General features: G+C 30.0%; 1 protein-coding gene across 3 annotated transcripts in view; it reads right to left on the reverse strand.

Moving 5' to 3' along the window:
* LOC134724804 (furin-like protease 1) overlaps positions 1 to 19,611 on the reverse strand; it is a 65,307-nt gene extending 45,696 nt beyond the window's left edge. For 2 of the 3 annotated variants that reach the window (XM_063588066.1, XM_063588064.1), the window contains exons 1-2: positions 19,512 to 19,611; positions 10,572 to 10,730 (exon numbers count right to left, since the gene is read on the reverse strand). In XM_063588066.1, coding sequence (XP_063444136.1) covers positions 10,572 to 10,636 — 65 coding nt within the window. In that variant the 5' untranslated portion in view covers positions 10,637 to 10,730; positions 19,512 to 19,611. Of the gene's footprint in view, positions 1 to 10,571; positions 10,731 to 19,511 lie in introns of those variants that run through there. The other variant, XM_063588065.1, reaches the window with a different exon arrangement.
* Between the last annotated feature and the right edge of the window lie 8,216 nt (positions 19,612 to 27,827).

Raw genomic sequence — 27,827 nt, forward strand, 5'->3', positions numbered from 1 at the left:
AATATGTTTTTATTAACTATAGGTTACCGTATAAATAACCCTGCAAAAAGTAATCTTATACAACCGAGAGTTATCAACAACCAGCGGAAAATAATTGAATTAAATACATAACAAAAACTTGTAAACGAAACAACTATTCACCAAAGACCAAATATTTTTGGTGTATGCAAATATTTTTTTTATAACCTTCAACATGGAGCACATTGAACCAGGCTATTTAGAACCACAATGAACAGTTTGAAAGAGAAAACCAACGGCATTATTTACAAATAATACAACAACAAAAAAATGACTTTCAAAAACACTTAAAATAACCATTGCATTAACCCAATTTCCATTACATACTTGATTGTAAGCGGTGCAAATGTGCTACCATAAAATTTTATCATTTCATACCATCGCACTTTAGCGTGTTATACCATCGTACTTTAGCGTGACAAACACCATCGCACTTTAGCGTATCATACCATCGCACTTTAGCGTGTCATACACAATTGCACTTTAGCTTGTCATAGACCATCGCACTTTAGCGTGTCATACCATCGCACTTTAGCGTGTCATCTTTTTACACTTAAAACAAACAACAATCGCACTTTAGCGATTTACACCATCGCACTTTAGCGTAGACCATCGCACTTTAGCGTGACCATCGCACTTTAGAGTACCATCGCACTTTAGAGTCTTACATATACAATACTGATTATGTTAAAAAAGATTAGAATAAAAGTATTGCAATACAATTAAATGTGTCCTGTTATGTTTAAACCGACCCGTCAGTCTCGTGCTGGCATGTACACATCTTTCGTATGAGTGATATTTTTCGATGCAATTAATAAGAAATATTACATTGGCGGATCCAGGAGTTGGGTTCAATCGGGGATGGAACCCCCTTTTTGGGGGGCCGATCAATGCATGTGAATGGGGACATACAGTTGGAACCCCACCCCTTTTGTCCTGGGTTGGAACCCATTTTTAAATGGCTAAATCCGCCCCTGTATTTTATGTCAGAGGGAACATTGTGGTGATAGCGGAGTAATATTAAAAGTAAGGATTGTTTTGTTGACTATTTAAATGTAAATGTACATTTTCAGGTAAACAAAATACAGCGCTGCTAACCAGTTTAGTTGAATATGACATAAAATAAGTCATAAAATTTAAACAAACGCGAGAAAAAAAAGAGTTTTAGTATTTCACAAGCTTTAAGCATTTATTATAAATTTAATTTAAATTCAGAAACTTTCACTTTGAAGTCCGTGAAAGTTAGTACATGTGCATACGGAGAAAACAAATCCAACGTATTTAACATTCTAACATAAATTAACTCATGATACACTAAAGTTATTGTGAATGTTTTCTATTATATGAGCATTTTCAAATGATCAATTTAGTTTTATTTTATTTATGCCGTCGATTAGTTTGTTTTCCTCCAGATGCATATAAATTAACAATAAAAGTTAAAACAAAATTTATAACTATTAACTACGCTTGTGTATTTTGTTGTCTGTCGTTTTCAATCTCTAAACTTTTATCACAAATGTTATATATTAAAGTGGGAAGTGCAATTCGAGATATCATTGTACCGACATAACCTCTGTTTCTATCTAAAGAGGAATGTCAACTCGTTGAATTATCACTAGTTATAATGAGGTTTCCTGATTAACTTGGGCCATTGATAATCAAATGGCTTACACTACACAGATGTATTAGTATCGTATTTCACTCCATTGATAAAACACAATATTTTGTAATTAAAACGATTTATAATTACACAAGTTATATATCTCTGCAGATTAAAATGTATTTATAGCACACATATGGAAAGCTTATACGCATACGTCAATGTGATTGCATCAACAATTTGTCAATGGTTGTTAGGGTTCATATTTATTGATGTCCTGCAATTATAACACAGGCACTTGTTTCTATCCATTGGAAGAACCACTATCAACGTATATTTACGAGAAGGTACCCAACTACTTTTTTCACCTCTCCGCTTAAAACCCTTATTTCTCTGTCAATTCAGTCTCAATTTTTTTGTAACATACACCATTCGATTCATGAAAAGTCTATCTTTCAGATGATATGCATTGTATTTACCCTTATAGTACCCCTTACCCCCAGTACACAAGATTTGTCACTAAATTTTCATGTGATTGTTTTTAGTCCTCCTACAAAATACAACTATTTCCGTTTTAGATAATTTGCATAAAACAGTAAAGGATAAATCTAAAGAGTCACAAATGATTAATGTAAAGTCTAGAGAGTAAATGACCCTATGAACTATGAACCGACCAATCACAAGCGGTTTTAAATCTTTCTGCTTCAAACCGGTTGTTGTTGTATTTTGTAGGAGGACTAAAATGAGAATATGAAAATTTATTGACAATTCTTGTGTACTGGGGGTAAGGGGTACTCTAAGGGTAAATACAATGCATATCATCTGAAAGATAGACTTTTCATGAATCGAATGGTGTATGTTACAAAAAAATTGAGACTGAATTGACAGAGAAATAAGGGTTTTAAGCGGAGAGGTGAAAAAAGTAGTTGGGTACCTTCTCGTAAATATACGTTGATAGTGGTTCTTCCAATGGATAGAAACAAGTGCCTGTGAATTATAATATCCAAATGCCTTTTTTTCGATAGACTTGATAATTGGTTGGTATATTTATTCCGACTTATGTAATTGAAATACTAGCAGATACGCTTTGTAAATGATAATGGGATAGGAGTGATTCGTTTAATTTATTTTTCTTTTGGTTTTATGGTATGAGATACAACTTCATTGTGTAAACTTGGAAATGATATAACGAGGAATATTACCAAGTCTGGCACACAGGCACCTTTCTCAGAATATATTTTTCTACCAACCTTAATATGTTGTTATATTACGGTATATAGAAAAAACAATTTCTGAGACAATTGCATGTGGTCTGTCATTATACTTTTTGTTGGAAGTTACTAATAAAGACAGTCGAATTATTACACTGTCAACTCGTCCTTTATTAAAAAAATTACGGACATATAGGGTTTAAAGAATACGCATAATATCGTTGATATATATATATATTTAACGGGACCATTAAATGAATGTATCTATAACCATTTCAGATAACAGATAATCTTCATCAGTTTGTTTATGATGTCAAATGAAGTGCTGATGTATAAGTACCCCGCCACGTCCTTGTCCTCTCTGTTTTTGTCATGAGAATTTCTATTCGTATTAATCTGATCAGTTAATATGGATAATTTGGTGTTGTATGATAAAACAACTATCCACCAGAGTTTAAATGAAGTGGGTGTAAGCAACAGTAATGGCTGAAACCATGAAAAAATCCCATACCATATGGTAGCCTTTAAAATGTTTTTTTTAAATGATTTTTTAAGTTCGTTCATATGTTGCAATGTTACACTCATATACCAGGTTAGAGGAGGTTTTGGAGTCTTCAAAGTTGTTTAACACCGCCACATTATGCGTGTACATGCTTCAAGCAAATTTTTGTGTTATATGGTCTCTTGTTGAGAGTTGTATCATAGGGAATCATATCATATCTTCTTCTTTTTTTATTTATTTTACAGACCTTGTGTTAATATTTGCGATCAACAAAATGTTGGAAACAATTACGACCAATCAATTTTTCTAAGGATGTAAGGATGTCATAATAATTTATTTTCTTACTTGTAAGGATGTCAAATTAATGATATTATTATATTATTTATTCCATAGTATTTTAGAGAAAAAAAAATCATTTGTCTCCCTTTTTTTGGAGAATCACTTTCAAAATATAGTTATCTCCCATCTAAAATTTAGCCTCTTAGTCAGAGGGAGACAACTCTAGTTTTCCACCAAAAATATGGAATTCCATAATATTATTGAGTTCGCTAAGTGCCCCGACTGTTGTCAGGGATGAAAAAACAATAATCTAACTATTATGTGTGAAAAAATCATAACAAAATGTGTAGATATAGACCAAATAAAATCAGAAGTACACATGATTACTCAATCAGTTGATAAGCTAGATTTCGCTCCAACAAATGAAAATTACAAGGAAAATAAAGCTCAAAATCTTTTGAATAATTAAAAATTAGCTGAAAATTACAAAGAAATACAAAGAATTAAGATCAAGATTTACCGTAGTGAAATATGCAAGAAAGTAGATAGTTTGAATATAAAGATAGAAAACATCAATAGAAAAGAAAGTGCAAGAGATAAAAGAAGAAATAAATCCTCAATTAAAGGAAATGCATAAGAATTTACATGTAGAAAACAGTGGGCTAAAACTATTGGAAAATTCAACAAAAGAAATGAAGGAAAATATCCTGGAAGAAATAAATAGACATTTTATGGATTTAAGGATAGGCGTGACCACAAGTTTTAAGACATTAGAGAGAATACAAGAGGTAACCAAGATATGATCTGAAATGAAAGATCTGTTTAAAGCAAGATGTACACAGTTTGATAACAATACACAAAGTATGATAGAAAAAGAGTCTGGAAATTGTATTGAAAAATCAAAAAACACAAACATACAAAAAGTTGATTTATGGGTCATAGGATCATCAATTGTGAATGACCTTGATGGTAAAAAAATGTACAAGAATAAACAAGTGAAAATCACTACTTTGAGAGATAAAACTGTAGAGGGAGCAACACAATTTGTGAAATTGGGCACAGTACATGCTAAAACTGTTTTGCTACTAATAAAAAACACCAGATGATGTACTACAAGAGGTTGAATTACTTGTTCGTGAACTTAAATCTACTCTACCAGAATCTACAGTTTTGATCGGGGAATTTTTACCAAGATATTATCTTGGTGACCGAGACAAAGCTGATGCATATAATGAAAAAATTGGTCTATACAACATTTTACTTAGAGACTTTTGTGTTGATACTGGGTTACAATTTAAAAATATGATTCATTCAGATTTCTATTATGGTATTTATCCAAATTTTAAAGGTGTAAAGCTTTATGTCAGATGTGTTAAGGAAATTTTAAACCCACTGTTATCAGTTAGATATGATAAAAATAATACAAGGTCCTTCAACAATGGCTATTCAGTGAGGTCAACTTATGACCAGAATAGAAGTGGATACAATAAAAGAGATACAAATGGATATCAGGGTTACAGACAGGACAAGCATAACTCGTATAATAGATATACAGAGAATACAAACAATGGATACACAGATAATACAAATAACAGATATACAGATAATACAAATACTAGTCACATGCACATGAACAATGATAGTGACAACATGTACAAATTGTTTGAATACATGTTTAGTGGAATGAGAGATGGACATTGTTAAGTAATAAGAAATAAAGATTTTTTGTTGACATTTTTGAATATTTGTTTTTTGGTTAAACATGTTAAAATAGGCAAAATAGATAAGCCTAGTAATATTTGAAAGAAATTAAGTTTTTTAATATTTGTCATATAATCATGTAGATGTATTAAAAGAAATATGATAGATACTATAATGTGTATCCATATAATATACCTGGGGTTAGTTAAAATAAGAAGGTTGGTAAAATTGGATAACTGTGATCAAACTGACAAAAGAGAAACTTAAAAGTGTTATTTTATATGTTAATTGTTTACCATAAATCATAAGGCAATGACAGATTTACCATATTTAATGTACTATGTTAAAAAAGTAATTCATAAACAATCATTTTAAAATTAGAATTCAACATGTTTAATCAATATATCTGGATGTAAGTATAAAGAAATAATTTTAAAACAGAAAATAGAAAGAAAAAAACAAGCATTTTTTACTCGATTATTCAAAAATTTTTAGTTATCTTTCTTTGTCCTCAGATATTGTTTAAATGATGACATATTGTTTATTGCTTGATATTTCTTATATGTACAAATGTATGGTAAATGTTTTAAAATAAGAATATATCATATACTTTATATGATAATGAAGAGTTTTATATTTTAAAGGTAAACCAAAGACATCTTCTTAAGTCAATAATTGGCAGTAGAAAAACTTAAATGAAAACTATAACATTGAAACTTATATTTATTTTTAGACCATTTATTTATTTATTTTACAAAAACATTTACTTTACAAAAAAAGGAAGGAATTTGATTATGGGAACTCATGAGAATAAACGCTATTTAACTATTTTTGCTTGGAATATGTGTGGCCTTGAGGACAAAATTCAAGATGATATTATTATAGATAAAATTCAAAGTGACATAAATATATTACTTGAAACCTGGAAAGGGGAGTGTAAAGATTATAAAATACCAAATTATAATACTTTCTCAAAAATACGCAAAAAAAGACAAAAACACGTCGACATAGTGGAGGAATTATTGTCTACTACAAAAATGAAATAGCAAAAGGTATAACCAATATTATTGGTACAAAATCACAAAATAGATTATGGTTAAAACTTGAAAAGGAATTCTTTGGTTTCAAAGAAGACTTATATTTATGTGCATTATACATTCCCCCTATAAATTCAAACTATTTTGAAAATCATTATATTTATTTTAGAAAATGAGATCAGTACTTTTGCATGACAAGGAAAAATACTTTTAATGGGTGACATGAATGCAAGGACTGGTAAATATCCTGATTTTTATTACAGGAGATTCTTGTCAAATAAATAATTTTGATGTTAAAAATCTAATACCACATTATTATGAAGTTGACACTGAAGTTTCTAGAAACCATCAAGATAATGTAACAAATGTACAAGGTAAATCCTTATTAGAAGTATGTATTGCCTCAATAATATGCATAATACGCATATTAAATGGCAGATTTATAGGGGACAGACTAGGCTACTATACTTACATGCCAATAAATTTATACAGTGCTGTAGATTATGCATTAATAATTGAAAGTCTCCTGTCCTCAGTGAAATACTTTAAAACTGATGATTTTACTTGCTTGTCAGCTCATGTGCAGATTCAGTTAACATTAAATTGTAATATAAAACAAACTTTGGACCTTAAAAGTTATATAATAAAAAAAAATGGAAATATTTGAAAAGATATAAATGGACTGAAAATTCACATAACTTGCTACTTAAAGCTCTTATGTCAGAGAATATCAAAAATGATATAATGAAGTTTGAATTACATGAGTATCAGGAAAATCAAAAAGGGGTTGATGGTGTAACTGAAAATTTAACTAACATTTTTTTAAATATCTCCGATATTACTTGTAAAATTACAAAAGAATTAAAAGTAAGAGAAAAAAATATAGACAGGTATGGTCGGAAAATTGTGTATATCAGACTAAAAAAGAAATAAACAGGGTTGGAAATAAACTTAAAAAATGTCCAAATAATCAACTTAAAAAGAAATATTTTGAATTGTTGAAAAGTTTTTAAAAAATGGTTAAATTCAAAAAAGCACAATACAGAGAGAAAATATTTAACTCATTAACAGATAGTTTTGATAAAAAAAAACTAAAGATTATTGGGAAATACTTAAAAGAATGAAAAACAAAAAAAATACTGGTAATAAAGTGCCAGAAATTTTAAAAGATGAAGAAATAATTACGAAGCATATTCAGGACCAAGGAAAACCCACATTTGTAAATATAAATGGAAAGAGGAAAAAGAAAAACAACTTGTTAATATTGAAAAGAATATAATATCTAATAGAGAAACAGATGCTCCAATAAAATACTCTGACATAAAAAAGCTAAAAAAAAAAAGAAAAGGCGCCTTGGCCAGATACCGTTATAAATGAAATAGTAGAATTTAGTAAAAATGTATCTATCAAAAGTATTGCAAAACTGTTTAACCTTATTTTTGAATACATGTATTTACCCATCAAAATGGAAATACTCATACTTAATCTTATTGCATAAATCAGGAGTAAAAACTGATCCTAATAATTACAGGGGAATATCTCTGATAAGTTGCTTACCAAAGTTGTTTAATGCTGTATTAAATGAAAGATTGATTTAAATGATGGAAAATACTATAAGTAATACTCAATTTGGCTTCAGAAAAAATCACAGATCCTCTGAAAGTATATGTGTGCTTGTCTTTAATAAACTAATACTTACACAAAAATAAAAATAAGATATATGCCTGCTTTGTAGATTTAAAAAAGGCTTTTGATTCCGTCTGAAGAAAAGTTTTACCTTATAAACTGTATAAGGCAGGTGAAGGGACAAAAATATTTTATATTATTAAAGGACAGTATGAGGAAACAAAGTCTGCCTTCAAGCATCAAGAGTGGCATTCAGAATATTTTGAAATCACACAAGGGGTTATACAAGGGGATTTATTGAGTCCTACTTTATTTATTTTATTTATTAATGTTTTAGATGCAGAGTTTTCAAATGAAAATAGCTGTCCATTAGAACTAATTGATACTAGAGTAAGATCTTCACAATTTGCTGATGACCTTTTAATATTATCTGAAAGTAAAGAAAGCCTACAAAATAGTCTGAACAACTTAGAAAAGTATTGTGAACAATGGCAATTAACTTTAAATATTAATCAAACTAAAACAATGATTCTGCAGCAAAATAATAAAAAAAAGTGGAAACATCTTTATCAAAATATAAAAAAATGAAAATTTGTCAAATGTCTCTGAGTATTCATCTCTTGGAATTCTTGTGAAATCAAATAGAAACTTATTGCATAGCTCTGAATAGCTTGCAAATAAAGCAAGGACAGTGATGTTTGCCATTAAAACTTATACGGGTTCCTTAAATAATCTGCCAGTTAAAGTATATTGCAGTCTTTTTTGATTCTATAGTTAAACCAATAGCCACTTATAATTCAGAAATTACTCAATATATAGATACTTATGTTTTAAAATTTAGAGCAGAAAAACGTGCAAATATTCCAAAACAAATATAGACCCCCTTAATTTTACTGATAAATCAATTTTAGAAAAAATACATTTGTATTTCTGTAAATATATCCTCGGAACAAGACTATCTTCATCAAACATAGCTGTGAGAACAGAGTTAGGGAGATCCCGATATAAAAACTCAAAGTATACTTTACTTATCAAAATTACTAAATTCTGAAATTAATACATTATTATACGAATCCTTTTTACTTTCTAAAAGTTTAGATAATTCAGGTTGCTATACCTGGTTTACATATGTTAAAAATATTTTGAAAGAGGTGAACATGGACGCATCCATTCTTGAGGGAAACAAAATAGTTACTCAAAGTTGTTAAAAAAAACCTTAAAACATCAATTCTTAAATTTCTACACAAATATATTTGAACAAAAAATAGGTCAAAAAGGTAAATTAAATTTATATAAAAGTTTAAAGCAAAATTCAAACATGGAAAACTACTTAAACTGTAAATCTTTTGAAAAGAGAAGTAACATAAAAAAAAATGAGAATTAGCGATCATAATTTAATGATAGAAAAAGGAAGACATTTAAAAATGCCTAGAGAAAAAAGACTTTGCACATCCTGTAATACAATGGATGATGAAGCCCATTTTATTTTATACTGCAAAAAAAAAGCTCAACTAAGAGATAACTTTATAGGAAATGTAATTAAACATATGCCAGATTTTATGTCCTGGCAAGAAAATGAAAAAAAATAAATGTTTTCTTTGTCCATCAACCTCAAAAGAAGTAGAAAGCTTAGGGTCCTATTTTAAACAGGCATTAGAACTAAGGATAGGGGACTCTTGATTTAATTATAAAATATATTTATTTATCATATAGATAGATTGTTTTGCGTTTTTGCTTTTTTTGTTTTCATTGTTTTGTTTGTAAAACGTATTTTGTGTATGTTTATATTATTTGTCACAAACTTATTGTTCAGAGTTTATCTGACAATAAATATTTGAATTTGAATTGAATTGATAATGATAAATGTGATTACTATACTTTTAACTGGTGAATTAAATCCACTGAGTTATCCATCGATCGTAACTATATTTAGTTAGTCATGTACAAATGATGACCATATCATGGAATATGATTTAAAAACTCAACATTTAGCTTTTTTAGAATCGTTGTCTATGTCAACTCGATAGGTCATACCTTATTAAATTTACAATATTACAGGTTAAACGTTTCAACCTGCATAGTGTTAATTAAAACGACCATACACATAAGTATATACGCATATGCTCCAAATACTCATATGGTCCGGAATATATGAAGCCTAAATAACAAAAGTAAAACTTATAAATTCCAGGTGTTTCTGTTTCTTAAATAACCCTGAGGCAGAACATTTTTCTGCAATTTTTTTTTACATTTGTATAAATGAAAGGAGATGTGGGTTTACGACAATGAGACTGCAACCCAAAAACCCAAAAATTACAAGCTATTTGACAATTAATTTGTTAATTGTTTATATAGAAATTAAAATGTCCGATGACATGTTAGTATTGAATTGACAATGTTCTACCTCATGGAGCAATCAACCGGAATGACTTTTCATTCTATAATGTATCAGATTTCTAATAAAAAATGCCGCTATTTCAACTTTGTAAGAATTTTGATTATTTTATTTCTTTGACAAACCAATCCATTCATTCATTTAGTAATGTAAGTAAGTTGGTTCATCTACATGAACCTGAGGTTATAGTTTATTAACTTACATGAAAAAGATACATAGATAAACAGCTGCAAATATTTTCTTGATTTCTGTGGGAAATGGCACCATAATGCAGTTCAAACATCAAAGAATATCATATGCTGCTTTAGGCTCTCAATTCCTCTTCTTTTAGGATTTATTGTTACACCATTATTGCCACTGACTGGAAGAAGAAAAAATAGTCTTATAAACTGTCACCATTATACTTAGATTACATTTAGAAATGTGAGTAAAGAAAATGGTTCCAATCTTATGAATACTTGCAAGTTTGCTTCTGTTCATAACTCTAACTGAATAAGGACACATTTTCTCAGGAATAAACTTTATGCTGATCATGTCAGTCTACTACAAAACAGGGTTCATATTCATATCACATCAAAATGTTCTTGTCCTGATATGCATGTAATATTTGCCACTGCGTATGAAACACCAATCATCTTAATAAACCATGAAAACTAATGATGCAACTTCTCAGGCAAGGATCGTCTTCATTATCAGTGTGCTCTGCACTGAAATTAAAAACAAGGCCAAACAGTTGTGTTTCCTGCCAGTCTACCTACCTACCCTAACACTGTTAACTTGCATGACATTTTTGGTTACGCATTTCCATATATTGTCTATGCAAAATATTAAAGAAAAAAGAAAATAGTTTTATTTACCTTCTATTTCAAAGGGGCATGTAGTACTTGCAACCTTAGGCGTTACTGTTTGACGTGAACTTGACTCATCGGTGAATGATCGGTGACGGATGGTTGACTGATCGATGAGTGATCGGTGACCCATAGGATCCGTCAGATAAGTCAAATAACCTATGTAAGAGTTACCGTGACAACGTTCATCGATCAATCAGTAAATCAAATTTATGAACGGATCGGACGGATACGTATATATTTCAAATTCTTATGTAAACCGAACTCAACAGTGTTTACAATCCACGAACGCGGACCTCGACGAAGACACTATGGTGTACACGTTAATTTGTAATAAAATTGGTTGCAATAAAAAAGTAAAAATAGTATAACTGTATAAGATGCTTAATTAAAGCGTTAAATTGTTTGTTTGAATTAATAGTTTTGAATAAAATATTGTAAACATCAGAGACATATATAATATATAATTGTTTTATATGTCTTATTTAACATGAACTTCTTCCTACAAAAATGTCGGTAATTTTCCATCCATTGCAGTTTTGAACAGTTTATAATTTAGAAAAGGTCGTTTTTCATAAAATTAAAAATGTCACAGAAATCATATTAAAATTTTGTTTTCACATTGTTAAAAATTAACAAAAAATAATCTCCTTTTTATTTAAAAAATGACACTATTTTATTTGAAATCAGTTATTTCAAACAACTCAAGATAAGTCTTTTAATTAGAATTGAGATATAATAAAAATAAAATTCTTAAACTTTTATTTTGTGGAAAAAGAAAATTGTCGTTATTGTTTATTTTTTATACAAATTATGAACCGCCATAAGATTTCAGTACTTTTTGTTCATCACGATTGTTTGTTCATTATAAATAATGTTTACTTTAAAAGAAAAAGGTATTCAATTTTTGTACGTGTTGCCCAAAATGCAAATATTTCTTCATTTTACTGTAAATTATTAACCGCCATATGATTTCAGTACTCTTTGTCCATCAAGATTGACTGTTTTTCATAAAATATGCTGACTTTAAGGGAAAAGATATTAAAATTTTGTACGCGTTGCCCAAAATTCAAATATTTCTTCATTTTACTGTAAATTATTAACCGCCATATGATTTCAGTACTCTTTGTCCATCAAGATTGGCTGTTCTTCATAAAATATGCTGACTTTAAGGGAAAATATATTAAATTTTTGTACGCGTTGCCCAAAATGCAAATATTTCTTCATTTAACTGTAAATTATTGACCGCCATTGGATTTTTGTACTTTTTATAGTTTCGAATAGGTTTTTTTCATAAAATAAAAGAATGTCAGAGAAATCAAAATAAAAATTTATTCACATTGCTTAAAATAACTCTTTTTATTAAAATTGATACTATTTTATTTGAAATCAGTTATTTTTCCATCTTGAGACAAGTCTAATAATCAAAATTGAGATATAATGAGAATTGAAATACTTCAACTTTTATTTTGGATGAATAAGAATGCAGTTGTTGATTTATTTTGATGCAAATAATTAACCGTCATATAATTTCAGTAGTTTTTGTACATCAAGATTGGCTGTTATTCATAACATATGCTTACTTTAAGGAAAAGATATTAAATTTTTGTACGCGTTGCCTAAAATGCAAATATTTCTTCATTTTACTGTAAATTATTGACCGCCATTTGATTTGTTGTACTTTTTATAGTTTAGAATAAAAAAAAAATCATGAAATTAAAAAAGTGTCAAACAAATCATACTAAAGTTTTATTGGCATTATTAAGAATAACCAAAACTAGTATTATTTTTATTAAAAATGATGCTATTTTATTTGAAATCAGTTATTTTCCCCATCTTGAGACAAGTCTTCTAATCAGAATTGAGATATAAGGAGAATTTAAATACTTAAACTTTTATTTTTGTGGAATAAGAATGCAGTTATTGATTTATTTTGATACAAATTATTAACCGCCATATGATTTCAGTACTCTTTGTACATCAGGATTGGCTGTTCTTCATAAAATATGCTTACTTTAAGGAACAAGATATTAAATTTTGAACGCGTTTCCTTAAATGCAAATATTTCTTCATGTTACTAAAAATTATTGATCGCCATTGGATTTTTGTACTTTTCATAGTTTAGAATTGTTTTTTTTTCATGAAATTAAAAGAGTGTCAAATAAATCTTACTTACTTAAATTGTATTCGCATTGTTTAAAATATCAAACATTAGTCTACTTTTTTTTATTAAAAATGATTGTGACAGGAATATAGAAAGTCCGTGATTATCATAAGTTTTTTTTTAAAGAATTTTATTATCATGATAAGGATACAAAACTTTAAAATATTGAAAAAACTAGACTACATCTTTCATTAACTGATCCTTTCATTTTGCTTTTCCCGAGTATGTTTGGAAAATAATAAAATCAAAATCGCGATGAAGACACCGTTTTAAAACCCGCCGGGTTTGAAAATATATAACAAAAATACATCAAAAGACCATATTCTTTAATAATGATATTTATTTTAGGTTTTATCTGTACATTTCTTATCATTTCAATTGATAAAACTTTGCTAAATAAGTAATAAACAAAATGTATCACCATGATCATTGAACGTTCGATGTTCACTAGTCGCCGTTTTAAAATCAAATTAAACGAAACTAAGATTCCGTAATTTGTATTTGTTTATCATGTGACGTATAACAAGTCAATCTGTCATCAAGGTCGATCGGTACTATCCGTTCGATCAGTCCGATCAGTCAATTACTTTTACTATAAGTCTGACGGATTGCTGACGTGAGTTTGACGCGAACTTGACTGATCGGTGACTGATCGATGACCGCTGATTGATCGCTGAAATAGTAACGCCTAAGGTTGCAAGTACTGTAACTTCTAAAAAAATAATTGGTCGGCAATGTTCCAATACCTTGCTGGTATAAACATTTGATATAGATTTGTTGAAAATTCGACAAGAAATGAAGGTGTCAGAGTGCAATGTTCAATATGAATTACATTTGAAAGGGATATAACTCCCGTAAAAATAATTGATCACCGCTAATTTTCGATGTTGTTTCAGACATTGCTAAAATAAACCTTTGATGTAAATTTCATAACAATCCTACAAGAAATGTAAGTGTAAGAGTACTTTAGTACAATGTAATTTTCCATATAATTTATATCTACAAAGGGGCATAACTTCTTGGAAAACAGTTGATCGACAATGATTTTCGAACTCGTCCGAGACATTGCTGATATAAAACATATAAACCTTTAATATACAGTTCATAAAAATCTGGTAATACATGTACACATGAGAGCACTTACTATGTAATTTTCTATAGAATTTACAATTACCAAGGGACATTACTCCCGTCAAAATAAGTGATTAGCGCTGATTTGCGAACTCGTCCCAGATAATGCTGACATAAACCTTTGATAGAAATTTCATAACAATCCTACAATAAATGTGACTTGAGAGCACTTACAAAGCAATTTTCCATAGAATTGTTTTTACCAAAGCGGATTAACTCCTTTAAAGATAGTTTTAAGCTGAGACGAGACATTACTGATATAAACCTATGAAAAAAATTTCATAAAAAATTTGTAATAATTGTACGGGTGAGAGCGCTTACAACAGTCAGGGGCGTTACTTAAACAAGTTTTTTTTTTAATTACTTATATAAGTATTTTTTTTATTTTAAAAATAATAAAATTACTTGATAGAGTTATTTTAATTTTCAATAGAAACATAGGCTAAATGTAGTTTTCATGATTTTAAACAACATTTTATATCATAAAGTAAAGAATTTATCAGATTTAAAAGGAGTATAGAGATAAAGGGTTACTTTGAAAATAATGGCAAAAATATTACTTGAATAAGTTATTTTAATCATTTTTGAAAAAAATAGCAATTACACTTATCTAAGGCACATATGTAATTGATTTAGGTTACAAATTATAAATAACTTCAGGTCTTAATTAATTCACAAGTATCTATCTATTTATATCAGTCTACCTTTAAGATTTTAGAGGAAAATGATAATTTAATAGTCCCAAGAGACCAATCTTTGACCCAGAAGCGTCGGTATGAAAGATAAGTGCGTCGGAAAGTTAATTAGTGTTTCTGAAGAATTAGTTTTTATATATCAAGGGAAAAGTAACCAGATAACTGTGAAAATTATTTAAAGCTAGTAAAATCTGTATTCTTGGACACCTATAAACATAATATTCATAAAAATAACTTATATAAGTTATATTTAAATTAGCCTCGTTTTCAACATTTCTTGTATAGGTAATTTTAATTGTTACTTGTTTAAAATACCCCTAACTGTACAAGAGCGGGCGGACGGACAGGCGGATGCCCGGTATGTCTTTGTACCCACACCTCAAAACAGAGGCAGAAGATATACGTGTACCAAAAGGACAATAACACGTTATAAGATGAAGTTAGAAGAGTAAATATAACATCATGGCAAAAAAATCATAGAAAAACAATGAAGACAAAAGTCTACAAAACACTACATAGAAAACTAGACTGATCAACACTTAGTCTACTAAAAATAGGGGGTAATCATAAGTGCTCCTGAATGGTAAACAGATTCTGCTCTATTCCTAACACCTGTCTGTTTACTCATGATATATGTAAGTGCAAATTCCTTGATGATTAATTCTGATTCAAAGATGTCACAATCGAAAAAATGTGGCACATATATTCCATAAAACTTAGTCTTGTATGGTCTGTTTTTCTTTTCATGTTAAAACAAATCAAATATTAATGACATGAATGGTGAAATAACATGTTTAATCGGCATAAAACGTTTCATTCTGACAGCTGCAGAATCCCCTGTAAATGTCAAAATGCATAATACCTAAGACAACTATTTAAGACACTCTTTAAAGTAATTTGATATCCAAAACCTTAGGATGCAACCGTGATAACTGTTTTCTGATAAGTTAGTTAGTTAGTAATTTTTATTTATAGCAAACAGTTAATAATATAAAAACGAGATAAATCGACCTGTAGTCAAATCAGTAACGTGTCGGTTCGCTCCAATTCTCACTCGCACAGGCTTGTTTTGCCTCTAGTCGATTCGCCCTGAAAAGTGAGTAGTTATACACCCCTATTTGTAAAATATATAATTCATATTTATTTTTTATTTTAAAATGTGTAATTACCGTAAAAATATAAGTTTATTTTTCAGACTTTGTCATTTCAAATTTCATATTCTTGTCAAAATAACATTCTTTAAAAATATCGGGGCCAAACGAATCCGTACAGATTAGTCACATAAATTTGTTGATATAAAAGTTCATTGACTTCCGGAAATGGTAAATATTTTGCATGTGTGTAACTGTTGTAACGTCTTCACTTGCTTGTTTTGATGGCTATAGGATATTCTTACTACGCCAACATGCAGAAGGAATCTCGTCGTTTCAAGCAAGGTAAAACTTATTCATTATTTATGTCATATTAAAAATGGCTGATTTTGCTCATTTCCCAATTTATCTATAGATACGTTTTATCCAAGGTTATATTCCACAATCCAAGTGTCGTCTCATTTCTCTATATTCCAATGAATAAAGTCACATGACCAGCAAGGTGATTCCCTGTAGCAGAACAAATCTATGGAACACAACGAGCTTCATAATCTTTAATGGTTTTAAAGCATTTTAGCGATAAATTATGAGATTCAGTTTATTGAATCATCTTGAAAGGATTTAATGAACACAGTTCATCTTAATTAAGCTCAACAAAAGTTGACTACACGATATTATTAAAAACCAAGATTGAATAAATAAATATTCTATTGTATATTTATTTGTTTTGTTTAAACTGTTTTGTGTATCACGACATTATAAGTGTTATTCATTTATATCTAAAAGTTTCAAATTAAAAAAAAATATATAAGTCATTTACGTAAACGTAGAGAAACGTAAGGGACATTGAATGATTTCCACGGAACTTTTCGTGCTCCCAAAAATTGTTCAAATAATCATAGACATATTCTTCTAGAGTGAATAATTTGTATATTGCTACAGTTATCAGTAATCGGAAATGGTAGAAAAGTATATCTAACATTCTAACAGACTCTTTAAAACCATGAATTTAATATAACCAACCAGTCAAGAAAACCAAAACAAACAACATGGCTGACAACAACTCATATTCCGACGTTGTTTAAAAACAAGCTTGTCAAAACCGTGTCTTTTCAGTCGATACATGAAGTTCTTGAAGAACTGTTCTGAGTAAAGCCTATATTTATCCTAGAGACAGATTTATTCGGTAATACAGACCTCCAACAAAAACATTTCTTAACACACGAAGAAGTATACAAAAGTATCGGTACAGAGGTACCCAGATACCAAATGAAAGGGTTACAAAGAGTCAAGGGAATGTGGCGTATTTACAGTGCACAAGAAGAAGCAAGAGATCACCTCCTTACAACTAGTCTATTTATACGTAATAAACTCTTAACAGACTATGATAAAAACCCAAAAATCCTTGTAACTGAGCAGCAAGTATACCTAAGAGTACGTGTGCCCAATATCCCACTATCAGCTGATGACGGTATGATTTTTGCGTAATTCAGTCTATTTGGGTAGTCATTGCTAACTATTTCAAAAAGAAAGTGAGAATAGATGGCGCTCTCACAGACTGCCAATCGGGAGACAGAATTTTCTATGTCTATCCATTAGAAGACACACTACCAAGATTTACAAGAATTGGCAAAGTATACTATAAAGGGTAGATTTACATAAATGCATACATTACTTGTCAGAAATGTCTGAAAAAGGGACACAAATAAGACAAATGTCAAACCAATTGGGTTTGTAACCAATGTGGCAAAGAAGGGCAAAAAGCAAATTTAAAAGAATGCCAAAATCCAAGTAAATCAGCAACAAATAAGGATGTAAATAAGAATGATGATCAATCTGATTCAAGTGAAAGTGAAAGTGGGGATGAGACTGACATTGGTGATCATGATAATCACAGTGAAACCCGACCATCACAGTCCATATTGCAACCTACAGAAGCAATATCAGAAAACAACCACAGAAAAAAAACATATGTCAGTAAAGTCATCAATTCAGAAACTGATCCTGATTTACAGGGGAAAACAAACAAAAACAAACCAAAAGCAGAATCAAAAGGTCCAATTGATAAATTTATTGTGAATTTAGACTCAACAACACCAGTACAAAAACAGGGTAAAAGAGCAGCAACAACCCCTACAGATGAATATCACAATAGAAAAATTGACTCCAGCAAATCTTCAAAAACATAAGTCAATGATTTTTTATCATATATCATTTCCTTGCAAATCCTTCTATATACCCTCAACTTAATGAACAAAATGATTTGTACTTGTATAAATATCTGTATATATTCCTATTGTATCTATACCTCCGAAAAAACATTTAAAAAAATATGTGGCAGTGTATGATACAATACCCTTAGATCGTATATACTCTGCACAAAACAAATATAACAAACAATTTGTAAACAGATGTTTGTCAATATAACATATAGAGATTATGAAAGTCACCACTTTTTTTCTTATAAAAAATAACCAGTATTGTCATACATGCATATGTAATAATTTGTGATTAATGTACGGAAATATCGATATGTGCATTACGTTGTAATCCCGTAAACAATGATCACCACAGCACTTATCAGTATTCATATAGATATGCAAATCAAATACATTGACACTTCCACTCACCTGTGCACAACATGTAAACAAATCAGATTGATCTATTTATACCTTTTTCTATACAGATAATCATCATCTATTAGTTGTAGCTACGAAATATTAAATGCCAAATCTTATGATTATTAAATTAAGGTCGAATTAAACATATCCGCAACTTCTTTTATAAAAATTTCCTTGATTTGATACACATCGGTGTTAGTAAAGTCAAGACTAGCAAACCAAACAGTAAAACTGTCAGTACATTTTATATCAATAGCATGCGAAGACATTTGATTATAACCTTTCAGTTGTCATGCAACTTGTCTATTAAGGTTCATCATAACAAACGAACAAACATGGCTGTATTTACACCTCAAAAACTACTCTGAGTTCAGACTTTCTAAAACACAAAATGCATTTAACATTTATATATCTAGTGGATGTCAGGCCTTAAAACTTTTCCAATATGACAGGTAAGTCTGTACTCAGAGTAATTTTTTAAGTGGAAATACAGCCATTTTTTCCGTTTGTAATTATGATGAACCTTAACGTCTTCCTTTCTGAAAAGTGTTTTAAAAATATACAAATCATGAAATATATACTCAATATTTACCCATTTAGAGATATATTTATTACATCCAACACAATTATATATTCCTATGTAAGGTATGTTAATTTAAAGTCGATCCTTGTGCATATCAAATGTTATACGTGGGAAGCTCAATATATTTTACCAGTCAACGATTCTAAATATAGAAATAGCTAGACACGTCAATATGAAATTAAATGAATGTGTGCACATGTATTTATACTAGCAACTCCCAAATCAACTGTCATGATATACGTATGATTGTCAATTTGTCTCTAAATTCTTTAACTGTAAATTTTGGTATATACTGGAAACCAACTTATTTTCGCAAGCGATTTATTTTCGCGACTTTCGCGAGTAGAAAAATAACGCGAATATAAATCGTCGCGAATATGTAAACCTTGGGTCTTTCCTTATTAAACTTCATCAAGTTAATCAGAAAATCGCGAAATTAAATAGCCGCGAAGTGGTCAACCAATGGTAAAACGCTAAATAAATTATCCGTGAAAATAAATTAGTTTACAGTATATTGTGTTTTTCTATTTGTCATACATGTATCGAATACGTTTTTAAAAAATACCAAGATGAAACCTTATCTTTTACGTATATGTTCTTAAAGGTTCATCAAAACAACGGAAAAATGGCTGTATTTTCACCTCAAAAACTACTCTGAGTACAGACTTACCTGTCCAGTTGGAAAAGTTTGAAGGCCTAGCAGCCACAAGATATATAAATGCTTTTCATGTTTGAGAAAGATAAAATCTTTTTTTGGATTTTGATGGGCATTTTTTCCCTTAAGTTGGAGCTAAACATTAAAGAGATGAAATTGAAAAATTAGAACAAGAACTAAAACTTTTGAAAGCAATTCATGATAATAGCCCTGATGAAATAAATAGTAATTTGCCAAACATCATAGATTCAATAAAGAAAACCGAAGAAACGCTACAAACTCTATATTCAGATAAAATAAAAGAGCACAAATAAGATCAAGAGTAAAATGGATAGAAGAGGGCGAAAAAAATTCAAAATATTTCTTGGTATCAGAAAATTCTAGACAAACAGGGAAAAACAGTACTGCGATTAGGGACACTTAAATGAAAATAACCGAAGATCAAGGAAAAATATTAGAAACGGGGAGAAATTATTATGTACATTTATATACGTCAACTAAGCCAGAACTAAGACAAATTAAAAATTATATTGAAAATACAAAAACAAATTACAAACTAACTATACATGAAGGTAATGAAATTGAAGGAAAGCTGAAAATAGAGGAATGTACAAAATCTGTCTTTAAAATGAACCTTAATAAAACACCGGGTATTGAACGATTCCCAATTGAATTTTAAAGATCTTTCTGGTCAAATCTACAAAACTTTGCTGTAGATGTCTTTAAGCATTGCTATGAGAAAAAAGAATTGACCAATCCCCAGAAACTAGGTTTAATTACTCTCGTTTACCAGAAAAACGACCCATTAAAATAAGATAATGATATACCAATTATTTTATAAAATGTAGACCCCACCCATAAACTAATATAACATAACATTGTTCACAATGATCAAAACGGATTTGAAAAAAACCCAGATATATTTGATTGGAGCAATCCTTTGTTTAGACTTCACAAAGGCACTTGACTCACTAGAATGGGTATTCATGTATTGTTCTTTAAAGAAATTTTGCTATCAAAAATTTCTATTAAGGTGGATAAATACTTTATATACAGATATAAAGGGCTGCCTATAAAAAAATTGCTGGATTTCAAGACCCTTCAACATGGAGCACGGGATTCATCAAGGCTGTACTGCGAGTTTTATAATTTTCGTTATTGCTGCTGAACTTCTAGCATGTAAGTAAAGACACAATAAACAAAATAAAGGTTTTCAAATTAAACTAGATAACAAAACTCATACTTTAAAGATAAGTTAGCTAACTTGAAATATTATTGAAATGTTGGGATCACTTTCAGGCCTAAACATTAATCGAAATAAAAAAGAGAGAATATGGCTCGGTAATTTAAAGTCCTACATAGAAAACCTGAAATCATAAAGTGGACAAAAGAACCGATACATGTTTTTGGAATATATTTTGGACTTAATAAAAATGAATGTAAAAAATAAAACTTGCAACGACAATACGAAAAATCTGAAAAATAAATAATGACTTGAATAAAAGAAATTTAACAGTGCTAGGTATGATAACTCTTGTTAAATCACTAATCCTACTATCACTTATATTGCATCTTTAACCGAAAGAGAGAAAGAATACCTAGTAAACTTTAAGTGCCAGTCTGCATAAAAATCAGACAGTGGTGAAAACATGACCAAAAAACACCACCCGATTTGACATTGACTTCAGTTCATTAAATGTAGTTATGCACAAAATAAACATTTATTTCCGTTTTCTGTTCTGGTAATAGAAGATACAATGTGGTTGAAATGCACTAAAAATTAACGAATAAGGGGAAATAACTCTGTAATTTGCTATCATTCTAACCAATTTTCTAACCAAGTTATTTGATATTACTAGACACACACAAACAAAAGACCAAATATTTTCAACTAAGGATGATGGTAAGTAATAAATAGCATGATTAGCTCGGTGGTTTTTTTCTGATCATGTTTTGATTTTTACCTAAATTGCCTGATTCTTACAAAGACTGGCACTTAAATGAAACTACACTATAGTTTTATATGGAACAATAAATCAGAAAAAAAGTTAAAAGAGCTATAATAAGTAAAAATTACAATGCAGGCGGGCTTAAAATGTTAGACATAGAAGCGATAAATATTAATTGGGTAAAAATAAACCTCATTGATAACTAAGACCAATCGCCCAACTGGAAAGCCTTATCAAAATGTTACTTTGTTAACTTAGGACAAGAATTACTTATATTCAAAATGAACTTTAACAATATTAATTTGACTAATAAATTAAACATGCTAAAGGAAATAATTCCACATTTTTACTTAAAAAGAATCATATCATGGATAAATTTAAAATTTGAAAAAAAATCAGATCAACTGTCATATAAGCAGATTAGACAGCAAATTATATGGGGCAATACAAATATGAATTTAAACGATAAATGTCTCGTTTTTTAAAACTGGATGGACAGTCCAATTTTATTTGTAAATGACATAATTGTTAGCAAAGGAAAATTTAATCAAAATATGATTTTAGATTAACTATTTAGCCATGTTAACTGGTTTTCGGAATATTCTAAATTGATGAAAACAATACCAAAACCGTGCTTACAAGAGCTAACTAAAGAAGAGTCAATTAAAACAAAAGTTGCTACTGGCTCTGAATTTAAATTTAAAGATAAAAAAGGCAAAAAATAAAAACACAAAAATACTGAACTCCGAGGAAAATTCAAAAAGGAAAATCCAAAATCAAAAGGCAAAATCAAAAGTCCAAACACATCAAACGAATGGATAACAACTGTCATATTCCTGACTTGGTACAGGCATTTTCTAATGTAGAAAATGGTGGATTGAACCTGGTTTTATAGCTAGCTAAACCTCTCACTTGTATGCAAAAAGATATCAATTAAAACATATTCTCCTAAAGACATTTATATTTTCCTCCTAAATAGATATTAAGAAAAACCAATAGGATTTCAAAAATGGGACAAAAAAAATAATTTAGAAAAAAAACACAACCAAAAAACAACAAATGCTGTACTTTATTTTTAACTATATACAAAACAATGAAAATTTTAAATTTGAAATTTCTGCATTACATTTTACCAACCAAACAATTACTTTTCTCTTGGTGAATAACTAAAACTCCTTTATGTAACATATGTATTGACATCGAAGATTAGGAACATTATTTTTTGACATGCAAATTTCTAAAATCAATCTGGGATCAAATAAAACTATTGCTCGATAAACTTAAAATAGGGCATCATAATATCTAAGTGATATTATATTAAAATATCACTCAGGTCACTGCTGTATGGTTACAAGATAAACGATACATAGTATTACAACATTAATGATTAACTTACAATAATACTTTTTACTGTATACAAAAGATACTATAAATCCGAGCAAACGACAAAACAAGTAAATGTGTTTGAAATTTTTATAAATTAGTAGCTAAATTATTATATATATTGTACACTAACAAATACTAACCTTATCACTTATATGCTATATACTAACGTTAACTAGGCCGGGATAAGGTACAGGTTCTTTATGTATCTCTAACAAATGTAAAATTCAAATAAAATATATACTAGAAAGAAAAAAAAATATAAGTCATATTCTACAACAAAGTTGACTAATGCCTATCTTGGTGTTACTGACATCAAGCTGAGTGTTGTTTAGGTTGCTAGGAAGTAAATGTATTCCAGAACAGACATTGAGAGACCGTGTATTGGGCCATATCGTCATAGACAACATGAAGTCTGGACCACCACCAGTGTTTACCTGTGAACAGGAGGCAACATCAGTTCAGCACATTAAAGAAATGGGTACCGAAGGTTATGCATACACCAGAGCTAAAGTGGTGGGTCTTGGAACTGAGTACACTTGGCCGATAAGACAACAGAAGACAACCAGCTTTCGTTGAGATGTTTTTGCAGCTTTATGGGTAGATTGCCTGAACTGAAGATATATAGAGTCAAAACTATCTCCGAACTAAAAGCAAAAGCAACTTCAAGGGCATCCATCCATTAATTTGATGAGCTTGGTCGTATAATGGAAAGGTAAGGACTCAAAGAAAGGCCACAAAGTATTTATAACGTTTATGAGAAGGGTTTACAACCAAATTACAAACCATCAAATGTTGTAGCATCAGCTGAGTATGTACCTCTACTTTAGCATTAGAAAAAGGCAAAAAACCTACTGTAATGATATGTGGTTAGGCCTTGAACAGAAAATTCCACCATACTTCGTTTTTGCAGGTGAGCGTATGAGACAGGAATTACTAGAAGTGGCCACACCAGGTGCTGATGGGTCATTTAGTGAAACAGGATGGACACATTCGGAGATTTTTCAGTCGTACCTTGAAAATAATTTCATCAAATATATCACTGATATGCAAGACAAACACGTTCTTCTTCTGTATAATGGTCACAGAACTCATATAACACCAGCTATAATTGATTCGAAGCCGAGAAAAACATTAGTCTTGTATGATTTACGACTTGGTCACTATCATAACATGCATAAACAGAGACAATCAGATGAAAAAGAGAATAGCAAAGATGATGTAATCCCTGTCATCCAAAATGTAACAACTGAACCAACTGATATAATGAACAATTCAGGAGATATGATCAATATCAACACTGAACCAATATTTACAAACAAGGAAAATGAAAACATGCTGATTTACGTTGCTGAGAGAATTCCTGATGAAAAAAAAGTTGAAATTACAACTCAGTCCTTTTCAGTGCAAAATCAACAAATTTGTCCAACAAAAGTCCACCGAAAAAGGAAAGACTTTCCAGTTATAAGATAGTGGCAGGAAAGGCAATTACAGAACCAGAGACACGTAAATAAATAAAGAAGTATGTTAAACAGTCAAAGTCACGAACCAAGTCAATAGCTAAGACCGACAATAAATCAACAAAACCCAAGATTACCCAGAAGGCTTAAAATACAACAACTAAACGTAAACCAAATGTTACATCATCTTCCCCTAGTTCAAAAGCCCCACTCAAGAAATTCAAAAAGAGCCAGCAAGACTCACAACAGCCAGGTTCATCAGGGCTGCACAACATAGTCGTTTCATATGAATCATTTGCATAGGCTAATCATCATGATAATGACACATTGTGTTTGCAACATGTGGCAGCCAAAGAAGTAAACGGAATGCATCTCCATTGTATTTACACAATGGGTCAAATTTGAATTTCAAGAATGTGATCATTGACTCATCTTAAATTTTGCTGTGATGTCTCTGTCCTTCGCAGGACAGATTAAATTTACTGCCCGTGTCAGGGGTTTTCCTGCAAACAAAAACTGAAGAACACTGATAATGCAGTTAACTGTTTGATCGTTTCCAGTTATTTTTACGTAAAATGCGTTTACTGGAAGTAGTTCTTAATTAACAGTTGAAACATTTTTGAGTTGCGATCATTTAAGTTATTTTGTATATGAACTTTATTTGTGTGTAAAGAAATCATTATTCGCAAGTAAAAATTCGACTGAACATTCCATTTGAATAGTCTTATTTCCACGAATATGTGTGACACTACCGTATGTTCTCACTGCCGGAGCAACAAAAGAAAAAAAGCCCTTACCTGCAAATCCCAATTGGATTACGAAATGTCATGCCTAAAACTTATTATAAATACCAATGATAAGCCAAACTGCTGTGAAATCCGTTTAATAATTTGCCAAGAAAGACTGACAGTCCCTGTCTTGACTCTTCTCCTTCTACCATTACGCGGCCGTCATCAATAGACTGATTTTTCTGCCACTTTTGGTACCTTAATTTATTCCATCTCTCAATCTCAGTTAAGGTATTGATTGTGCTGAATAATATCCTGTGATCTTTTTTTACTAAAGACTCATTGGCTTTCAATTCACATAAAAAGGATAAAGCCAAGGAGTCTTTAGTAAAACTATTTGAAGATTTTAAAATCTATCTATTCACCAAAATGAAACTAGATAAATCCGATATCCATTCGCATGACATTTATGTAAATTAGCCATAGGTTCTTTAAAGGTTACACTTAAGTTCGAATCCATGTGACCTTGCCCAAAAAATAATTCCCTTAAAATGTTTATTTTATAAAGAAAAGCGTAACGTATATTAATTAAAAGATTAGATAAACGTTTAATCATGTTAATTGAAACATTTAATTAGTTCGAATGATAAAAAACAAGTTCATTTGGTTAATGATGATCAAAAATGAATGAGAAGATTGATATGGGTTTAGATCTGTCACCTGCTGATAAAGCACCTGCTCATTTTGCACCATAAATCTGCCAATTTTGAACCTAGGTAAAATTGCTGGATTTATTTCCCTTTCTACTGTTGATTTTAAATGAGTTCGACACACAAAAACTATTGAAATTATACAAGGAAAATTAAATGAATTTGAAGTTGCATGATATGGCTGTTATGAAAAAAGGTGTTTAAAACGAAATTTATATATATTCATACAGCCAAGTTCCATACTGATCATGTCTGAAAATCCATTCCACAAGTTAAAATATACCTCTTTGAAATCTAAATATGTCATTTAAAATTTTGGAAATGTTTAAGTTTAAAGTCAAAATTGAACTTTGTACCCGATGGATGATCATTTGTCAGTGTATAAGAGATCTATCTAATAAAATTCAAATACATCCAGTTCTCACAGTGGGGTCGATCAGTGAAAGGTATTTCTTTTGTCTTTGAAAATATAAAAAAATTACCTCATATATTTACATAAAAATCTTGTTTAAAAGCATGCATGTGTTCAATTAAGTATATTTGAAGGTTAATCATTTGTTTTTAGATCAGTGAAAACTTTTTCTTGGCTTCTATGGAAGGGAATGATTAAATAGTTGGTGTGCAGCTTGATACTGTTGAGTTGTAGAGTGTAAGCAATTCTTCACATCCGCCATACTGCCACTTACTGTTTGCAGATAGTTTGTTCAAGGAAAATTTTCGTCAATGATGTGAGGGAATGATCCGTTTTACTTCAATATACATGATACCGCAACCAACTGCAAATTTAATTTCTGTTACCAAAGAAAGTCATTGATACAGTTTTCTCTTAGGCTTACCGGCAATGTTAATAGAGGGAACTAAGAAATCTGGAATCGCCTTTTAAAATTTATTTACAAATTGTAAACATTTGTTATTTCTACTTTTTAACGTAAATCTCAAAATACAATTGGACAAGCAACCTTTTATCGTGGATTTGGTTCTTTACATCTATTTAGACTTACTATTTCCTCCTTGCTATATCTGATCAGTTTTATTGAACAAATATTTCGATACTCCCATTTAGGTTGAAATTTTGTTTACAGAATTTCTGTCAATTGTTGAAAACCATGTGTTTGTAACATCAAATTTAATTCATATTAAAAAAAAATCATTCAAAACACAAAACTTGCCACATGTCACAGAAAAGTCAGAAATTGATAAAATAAAAAATAATACGTTTGTGATAACAGGAAAACAAATAAGTTGTAATTCATAGCTATTATCGAAGTTTCGCATTACAGTTGACAGTTATTGTTTTGGGGTTGGATATGTAGGGATAAGGGAACATCGTAATGAATGGCGAACAGTCTCTTTGGTAAATATACAACTGCTACTTTATGGAATTTGCCTATACATGATTTTAGAAACATTTCTAATTTCAGTCAGTTTAAAAAAAAATTA

The sequence above is a fragment of the Mytilus trossulus genome, chromosome 7 (assembly GCF_036588685.1).
Source record: "Mytilus trossulus isolate FHL-02 chromosome 7, PNRI_Mtr1.1.1.hap1, whole genome shotgun sequence".
Taxonomy (NCBI): domain Eukaryota; kingdom Metazoa; phylum Mollusca; class Bivalvia; order Mytilida; family Mytilidae; genus Mytilus; species Mytilus trossulus.